This window comes from Gavia stellata, chromosome 14 (assembly GCF_030936135.1).
Source record: "Gavia stellata isolate bGavSte3 chromosome 14, bGavSte3.hap2, whole genome shotgun sequence".
NCBI classification, from domain to species: domain Eukaryota; kingdom Metazoa; phylum Chordata; class Aves; order Gaviiformes; family Gaviidae; genus Gavia; species Gavia stellata.
This window is the reverse complement of record NC_082607.1, coordinates 11727691-11736561: the sequence shown is the minus strand read 5'-3', so window position 1 is coordinate 11736561 and position 8871 is coordinate 11727691. Positions and strand designations below refer to the sequence as shown.

Genomic DNA, 8871 nt, shown 5'->3' with positions numbered 1-8871 from the left:
TGCTGGAGCCTATCTTTTGCTTCCTAGCTTTTCTGGCACAATAAACCAGAATGATTTTCAATTCATACTCCCTATTCAGCTTTCAATTCCTTAAGATGTTAGAAATACCCCTATTTTCCTATAGGTTTGCTTGTCACTAACTTCCATGTGTAGCACACCAAGAACAAATGTCTGGCTAGCTATGTCAAGACCTCCTCTGAAGCACACACTGATACATACACGCAGAGAGCGTTCACATTTACAAATGCAATCTACTGACTTCAGGTGAAACATACCCCCTCAGTATTAAAGGACAATACCAAGCACATCAGAACTCCCACAAAGATGCTTTGCATGATGGTGACTAATAATAACTGAGATGCTTCAAAACAGTGAAAATTTCCTGACAGCAGCTATATCGTGGTTAGATTGACAAGAGCTGGACTGACATGTAAGAGTTGTAGAAAACCCCAAACACTCTGGAATCGTGCTTGTGGCATCTTGAATCACCTGAGACCTGAGTGGTTCAGGAAGCAGACAGAGCTAACAGTCCTCGGTTGCCACACTCTGGAGTACAACAGCTTTCTCACAGATTCCTTATCACCTGCTCTACCTGTCTTTTTCCTTTTGTCTTGCAGGAGTCCTACCAGAAAGGTTTGGTGGGGAAGAGAGCACCACCAGCACTTAAAGCAGAACTGACAGGCTGGAACTCCAATTTTTGCTAACAGCGAGCCTACCAGTGCACAGCTGTGGTGGATATCCACGGATATCTGGCACGAACATCCCTTCCCTTCCTCCCCAGCCGACGCACGCACACCCTCCTCCCTCCAGCTGCCCACAGCGGCTCCCCCCGGACGCCCCCGCAGAGCATTCTGTGATGCTTTGGCCGCCCGACGCGAGGAGCGGCCCTGAGGGAACGGAGGGAGCAGAGGCCCTCCCGGCCCAGCTCAGGTACGCCGGCCCCAGGGCCCCAAGAGCGGCGGCAAGGACCCGCCGCCCCGGTGAAGCCCCCGGCCTTGGGGCCCGCTACCATGGCTACAGCCCCCGCCATAGTTACCTCCCGCCAGAGCCGACTCCAACCGCCTCGCAGTTCAAACCTCCGCGCCACATCCCGCGCATGCGCAGTGCCCGCCACGCAGGGCCCCCCCCCGGCAGCCGCTGGGCGCGCCCCTCCTCCCGCGCATGCGCAGCGCCGCGCGCTGCGGGTGGGATCGGCAGCATTTCCGCCCCGGCCCCGGGCGGTTCCGAGCATGCGCAGTCTCGCGGCGGCGCGGCGCGTGCGCAGTGGCCTCGGCGGAGGGTGCCCGGGCTGGGGGGGCGTGCAGATTGGAACGCCTCGGGGCGATGGGGTCTAAAAGGTTGGAAATTGAGCAGGGTCGGGGACACGCAGTGGCCCTTTTCATCCCTCTTTTAACAGGCAGGCAGAGTTGCCCAGGCAGGTCCTGCGGTGCCGCGGGCGGCTGGGCGGTTTTGGGGAGCCCTCAGGTAGGCCGCAGCTCTGCTCGGCACGCCGGACAGGCTGGTCGCGCTCCGGGCGTCTCTCCTCTGACAAACCCCGACCTCCGCAGCAGGCTGTGGCTGGGAAAACATTGGCGCTAGAAGATGCCTGCTACGGCAGCAATTGGATGAGGCTGAGGGGAATGAAATTACGGGCTTGGAGATAAGAAAGAAAAGCGCAGGGGAAAAAAAAAAAAGGAAGAGTAAATTAGCATTGTGGTTTTACAAAAGGACTAAATCAGTTCTTGGCACTTCACCATCTCTAGCAAGCAAAATGGCTGGTAGCTTCCAAAAATAGTTTGCTAATACTGGGGGGCAATGATGGAGGTCAACCCAATATAAATACAGAATTCTTGTTACTGGACTCCCAGATGAGTCTTGTCTTCCTCTCTAATAAAGAACATGTAGCCACTACTGCGGATCAGTGATTCATACTGTTGCAAATGTGAAAAGGGGGACATTTTTCAGGATTTCACGTAAGTTTTTGCGGGGACAAGCTTTGCTATGCGGAATATTTTACATTTATTATTATGGCGTCTATACAGGTTTCGGTGAAGAACATTACAAAAACCAAACACTTATTTCCAAAACTTTACTGAGTTAGATGCGCATGTGAGGTGCAGCTGGCTGAAAGGTTGCACCAATTCAGTTGAGTACTTTGTGTAAGAATACACATCACGGTGTGGTTTTGAGTTGGTGGTATTTTTACGTGGTTTTGCGTTAAAAAGCGATTAATAACTCCAGTCAGTGCATGGTAGATGAAGTGTCTTTCAGGAAGCAAATTCTATATACATGTGGGATGACCTTGAGGTAGTTGGTAAAGATGAAATTGCTTAACGAAAGTGGCCTGTTGGTAGTTTGCTTTGCTCAGGGTGCACATCTGATCAGAGAGAGTTAGTCACTCTTTAGGGCTCTAGGAGGAGGATTTTTCAGCATATATATATTTGGAACTACATCTGTTTCAGCAGCAAACTTGACATAAGAAGAAAACTGGATATACTGCATATGAACATCCATCATCAATTTTTATAGAGATATAATACTGACATTGTACTGGAGTTTTATTATCTTTTCTCGCTGCCACATTGTACTGAAGCAGAAATTTATCTGAGACTGTTTCATGAAAATGTTCAAATGTTTCTTTTAAATGCCTGTGGTTATTAATATATAGCCCAGTAGTGTTCAGATGGCTTCCATCCTGCATCACCTTGTCTTTCTCTGAAATTCCCCTGATGTGATTCTGCCCATTTTAGGTGCAGCGTTTGAGCACAGGTAAAATATTTTCAGATGTGTCTCTCAAAAAAGAAATTTGCTTCTGTCAAGACATTTTTCTCCAAATTTCAAAAAGTTTATTTTCGTGAATAATTAAGAAAATAAGGAAAAACTGAAAACAGACAACTATCAAGAAAAACAAACAAACTCAGAAGTAACACATGCTTATGACATTCTGTAAGATTTCAGATACAACACACAGGGATTCAGGCTCTGGTGACAGGACTTCGCCCAACTCACCGAAGCTGTGTATGGGATGAACCATGAGGTACCTGGACATGTTCAGACCCTCATCTGTCAGCAATAACCAACAATTCTATAAAGTTGCAGTAGTTGAGGAAAAAGGGATTCTTTTTCTTGCAAGGAAATAGGAAGCATGATGCTATTTGCCAACAGCAGATGTATTTTGGAGTTCTTTGGGCAGTTCTGCTCCCTACCCCCTCACTTTACTCTCTGCCAAGAGGGGTAAAAAGATGCCATTGCCTTGTGTGAAGCAGGCAAAAAATCACTGTTACCAGGCCATTGTCCCAGTTTTAGAGCCTCTGCAAAGTGTGGAAACACAGGAAGATGCAAATAGTGCATCCCATATTTTCCCTGGATAACAAGTCCAAAGAAAGGACTGGGCACAGAGGCAGCAAAGGCTAAGGGATCCTTCTGTCAAACACAACAAACAGCACTTCTATGCTCGTTAGGGTCCTTTTGCCCCTTGGCTATGGAAAAGGAAATGCAGATTTGTGGATGGGGCTGCACAAGTCAGCACAGGGACACCCTGGTTACGTTCTACCCAGCCGCTGTTGGTGAGACTGCCATGTAGCAGCAGTGCATCCAGGCTAGGTTTCAGCTGCCGTGGGGCTCAGGGCTGATGCTCAGGGACTAATCTCCCCACTGCAGCAGTGCCAGGTTAACATGACTACCTGCCCAAGTCTTTGCCTATGCTCTCAGGCTGGTTTTGCAGCTCTTGCTGAGGCCAGCGCTACTCCAGCCAGGCTGCTAACTGCCTCCAAGCTGTCCTGGTAAAAGCTAGCTTGTGTTTTTCTACATTACAGGGCAGCAGCAAAAGCAAGACTACAGTGTAGACATAACATGTGTCTCTCAGACCCCAAGCACAACTTTATTTAGACAGACAAAAATATAAATAGGTAAATAAAAAAAAACAAGTTTTCTGGGTGATTTTGGAGAGAGCTGCCTCAAGGGTCCGTATTTCTCATATGCACTCAACTAGGATACCTTCATTTTGCCTTTCTCAGGAGCTGCTTCATGGATGAGTGGCTGCTCATCCCCATTCACTGACAGGATCCTCTTTTCTGACAGCTGGTCCTCAGGCTGGCGGGCAATCAGCAGACGACAGGTAAGCAGGATCCCAAAGACTAGGGCATGGGCGTAACGCTTGAGTGGATCCCCCACTAGCTGGTGGAAAAAGAGCACAGCCAGCACAAGGAGGAGGAGGAGAAAGTTGGCCACATCTTTGGGGCGACCAGGCACCAGTGTCATGACAATGCCACACACCACTTCTAGGGCACCAATGCTCTTGCGGAGAAGGATGGAGCTGACTCCCATCTTCTTCAGCATGGGGAGGGCCCGCACGTAGCTTTTGTATGCTCGTCTCTGAAATCAAGCAGTAACACCGTAGAACACCATAATGTGAGAAAGTAAAGGCAAAGGTGACTTCCATTGAAATAGGTTGATGTGCAATATGACCTAAAGGTCACTTCAATCATCACAGACCCCTCTGGCACAATATCCAATCTGTATCCCTAAAGCTTCTGTTGGAGGAATATTAACACTATCAACCTGTAATTCCCCCTTTATAAGCTGTTGTCTCCTCACTGGAAAACAGTTCTGCAACCTTGCACCCATCTTTGGAGCTAGGACCAGGCCAGGTGTACCTTCTGAAATCTGAAGTTACGACTGCTAGAATTAGCAATGCAGAACCATGTTGTTAAAAAAAAGTACCTCTCTCTAAGAGTAGCTCGTCTTTTATATTGAATAACACACCTAGTCCCTGCAAAGCCAAGACACAGCAAGTAAAAACAGCAGCTCTTTCTACCTAAAAGCAACTTACAATATCCCAGTGTTTACGGATGCTACAATTTTAACACGGGACTATACATCAATGCTGAGATTCACCAACCCTATCCTGTGCTTACATACCTTTACAATCCTTTCTTTGCTCAGATGAAAGCAAGCTGACATTTGACATCCTTTGCTCCCTGATTTATGCTGGATTTAGAAGCAGTGTAAGTTGCAACACTCAGCCTTCTTAGATGGCTGCCTCATTGTTTCAGGGAAGAAACAACCTCTGTCCTTACACACGTTCAAGTTCTTGCATTTGAACATTAGGTGCTCGTGGGCTTGTTGTTTGGGGTTTTTTTCTCCTTTTCAATCGTTTCCTTTTTTTTAATATTTTAATAAAGCTCCTAGTTATTGGAGACACTGAAATTATTTCCACTTACACTCAAGTATACTATCCCTGCAGATATTCTTGCCATTGTGTTGTCTGCTTTCTAATCAGGGAGAGGGAAATGGAAGCCGAATCTCAGGTACAGAGTTGTTCAGCTCTCACAGGCACTAACAAGAGCGTAGATTTACTTGCATGTGATTTTGGAAACCTGCACTACAGGCATACAGAACTTCCCCACTTCTCTGTAAATTTTGCTACTTCCTTCTAAAAGGAGCTGACACTTCACATGTGGTTAAAAAATACACAGCGTTGTCATTTTTGCTACTAAGTAATCGAAGATCTCATGACACATTTACTCTAAGTGTATGCATTGTAAGGATGCATTTTAAACCTTCAGTGAATAAAACCTCTCCACAGAGCGGAGTATTTTTAAACAGTTGTGAAAAATATAGCTTTATATAGAAATATACTATCAGCGTGTCCTAGAGTACTCTGGTATTTTAAGCATTTTAATAGACAAACTAGTGTGTCTGTTTTCTGCTGAATGAAAAACTGCAAGTTTGGTGTTGTAGGTAGATAACAGAGGTTCTTTTATTTGCTTGGGGCAAGAACCCATGCTTATTGATTGGCAAGATCAGGTTTTCACTGTCTCCATTACATGACAGACCACCCTGGTATGCAGCACAGCAAAAGCATGAAAGCCTAATGAGCCATGAACATGTTACAGTATGGGCTATTAAGAATGATGGTGTTGTGTAATATCCAAGTGCTTCTGCTTTCCCTTTGTAAAAACAGAGATAATTCCTATCTGTAGGCCTGACTCTTAGTAAAGCCAAAAGGGACAGAGAAGTGAAATGTTTTACAGAGCAAGGATTTTGCAATGCTTCTAAAGTCTCAGTGCTTTTTTTCTGTCCCTTACTGTAGAAGAAGCTTAAGAGCTTTGTTTTCTGGATATTTTATCTCAGTCCTGAGTTACTTCTTGGTGATTCTGCTCTGTGCGATCCCTGTGCTGGGCTGCAGACGAGGCACTGCGATTCAGATGTTATTTGAGAGCTAAGGAAAAGCAGCTGGGCAGGTGGAGCAAAGGGAGAGAACAGAATGTGCTGGAAACTTCCAGCACTACTTTTTTAGGGGCACAAAAATTATACCAACACGTTTCGGCCACTGCAATAAATATTGGGGGGGGGGGGGGGGGGGGCGGAGTGCAGCAGGAGAATAAACAGCCAAGGAAGCAAAACGTGGCAGCCAGTCCCTTGCCTGCCTGCAGCTCGCAGACGGCAAAGCTCTGCAGCAGGGTTGGCCCTGAGCAGAGAGGAGCACAAACTAGCTCACCAGCTGAGAAATGCACACAGTGACTTCTCCTTCCTCTCCTCACCCCTTTCCCATTAGGCAAGAGGAGGAGAGGCTCATTTTCCAGGCTAAAGAGAATAATAAGGTGACTATTAATAATATCTTCTTCTGCCAGCTAAGAATCTCAAAGCATTTCACAGTCGTGAATTAATCCCTGCACAAGTCTGGTGAGGTAGGGACAGTCAGCATCATTATCCTTGCTTTAAAGCACAGAATTTTGAGGATGATCATCTGGCTGCCAAAGCAGGGATCTTTTTTTTCTACCCCCTGTCCAGGTGGTAGGTATTCTCCCAGGGATCAGCTGTACCTGCCTGCTACATGTCTGGCACTTCTTCAGACCTTGCTTTTCAGAGACCCTTGTGTCCCCATCTTTTTGCAGGCATTGGTGTGCTGTGCTACCCCATCCTCCTTGTCTCCCCCTCCCTGTCCTTATCCATAAGAGGTTTCTCCATGGATGGGCTCAGACAGAGCCCAGGCGAGGGCTGCCAGAATATCCTCGACACTGCATATTATTTGTTTCTCTCCGTGTCCATCAAGTAAGGAGACAGATAAGCTTCTTCCCTCTCCCTCCCATCGCTCAGAGCTCCAGAACAGTCACCCTCCGTGTATCCCACTGCAAACACTGCTTCTGCCACAAGGTTGAGGGGAGAGAGCCCTAATGCATCTCCCTCCATGCTGCCGCTGCATACTCACCATCTCATTGTAGGCATCTCTGCTGAGCCGAGGGGTCAGTTTGATGGTCCCCATAAAGACGAAGAACAGCCCCAGGGCCACAGAGAGGGCGACGATAGTGATAGTCCTGGGAGATGCCATGGAGCCGCTGGGAACCGGTCCTAGCGAGGCCTTCTCGCTCTGGCTGCTAGCCCGGGCGGGAGGTAGTCAGTCACCATTGAAGGAGACGAGGAATAAAGCTGCAGAGGCAGCGAGGATGACAGCGGGAGGGGGGTTCAGCCGCCTCCACTCAGCAACCTCCGGGTCCTAATGCCCCGCAACCATGCAGCCAGAGCTAGGCAGCTCTAGCACCTGCTGAGCTGTGAGCGTTCCCAGCACTCCTACCATTAAGTCATCCTCTGTTTCCTTGCACGTTCCATAAATTACCCACAGAAAGCCAAAACTGAGCCAGTTCTAGGGATGCAGGATGGCAGCCAAATGCATAGCACAGTTGCTCACTAGTGGGAAAACAAGGATGTGTTAGCAGAGGACATGGGAGTAACCTGCTATGGAGGAAAAGTGGTTGGAGGTCTCTTGTACAGAGGCAGCTTTCAGTTTCAGATGCTTAGACACTAATACACAGCAAACAACATATTACTTAATATATTTGCCCCAGAAAAGCAAAAAAGGTGTCCTGGCCCTGTGGCTCTCCTGGAACCTGATGCCCAAAAGGGACGGTGAGGCCACTGTGCCACCCTCCCCCATTGCAGATAAAATCTGTCCTGTATATTCAGCTCTCCAGAGACTAGTGGAAAGGTTTCCTGATCCTCTATTACTTTCTGATTTAAAGTCATTATCTCTCCCCCTCTAATTTGCAACAAGTTTCCTTTTGACAAAAGCATAGCCAGGCTAAGCAGAAATCCATTCAGATCTCGCAGCAAGAAGCCAAGGTATATACAAAGGTGTATACAAAACTGAACTGCTGGAAAACTGCATCCCGCACTATGAACTGAAAACAAGAGGCTGTAACAGTGTGCAAAAACCTAACACTCGTGGGATAGTACAAGAGTGACACTTCCTATGCCTGTCAGGAATCTCCCAGCACCTCCCTTTCTGATGTATTAAGTCTCAAGTCCTAAACCCATGTATTTTAAGCCCCCATGGCTTGAGAACTGGTGGTTGTTGTTGTTATTCCAAGCTTAGGGCTCCTTAGGACTGGAGTTAAAAGTCTAAAAAATACAGACTTCCTGTTTCCTTGGGAGTTTATTAGCCTTGATTCACCCAAATCAGATAAGGAACTCCCCTTACAGAGGAAAGAGTCAAATTTAACAGCCTGACTGTAGAAATGCGTTCTGCTACCGGTCTGGCCTAGATGACCAGGATAAACCAAAAGGTAACTTCAATACAACACAAAAGTAAAAATTAAAAAATAAAAATAAAAGAAGCCCTCAAAGCAACGTGGATTTCACAAAACACAGGGGAACTCTGCTCACTCAGACGTACCTTCAGGTTGTAGCAGCTCCATCTTCTGAAGAGCTGGAGAAAACTTCGTATAACACTGAGGTTCACAGCTTGCCAGTCAGTGAGCATGGCAGGACAGATGCAAAACACACCAACTTTTTGAATAAGCTATTACAGAGCACCCTGATGAGGAAATAACTTGTTGCTGCTGACATTCTCACAGGGCACTTCATATTTAGGTATCAGCAAGCATTAGCAGA

The 8871-nt window shown here is 47.0% G+C and overlaps 1 protein-coding gene across 1 annotated transcript; it reads right to left on the bottom strand.

Moving 5' to 3' along the window:
- Positions 1–3957: 3957 nt before the first annotated feature.
- On the bottom strand, positions 3958–7312 carry TMEM35A (transmembrane protein 35A). Its single transcript, XM_009821989.2, has 2 exons — positions 7193–7312; positions 3958–4353 (listed from the first exon to the last, which is right to left on the bottom strand). Exons 1-2 carry the CDS (start codon positions 7310–7312, stop codon positions 3967–3969), a joined length of 507 nt encoding a protein of 168 aa, XP_009820291.1. The 3' UTR covers positions 3958–3966.
- Between the last annotated feature and the right edge of the window lie 1559 nt (positions 7313–8871).

Bases quoted from the DNA above. Each gene is read 5' to 3' on its own strand.
- TMEM35A (XM_009821989.2), bottom strand. From the start codon at position 7,312: ATGGCATCTCCCAGGACTATCACTATCGTCGCCCTCTCTGTGGCCCTG. The intron at 4,354-7,192 runs GTGAGTATGCAG...GCTTGATTTCAG, and splicing joins GAGATGCCTACAATGAGATG to AGACGAGCATACAAAAGCTA.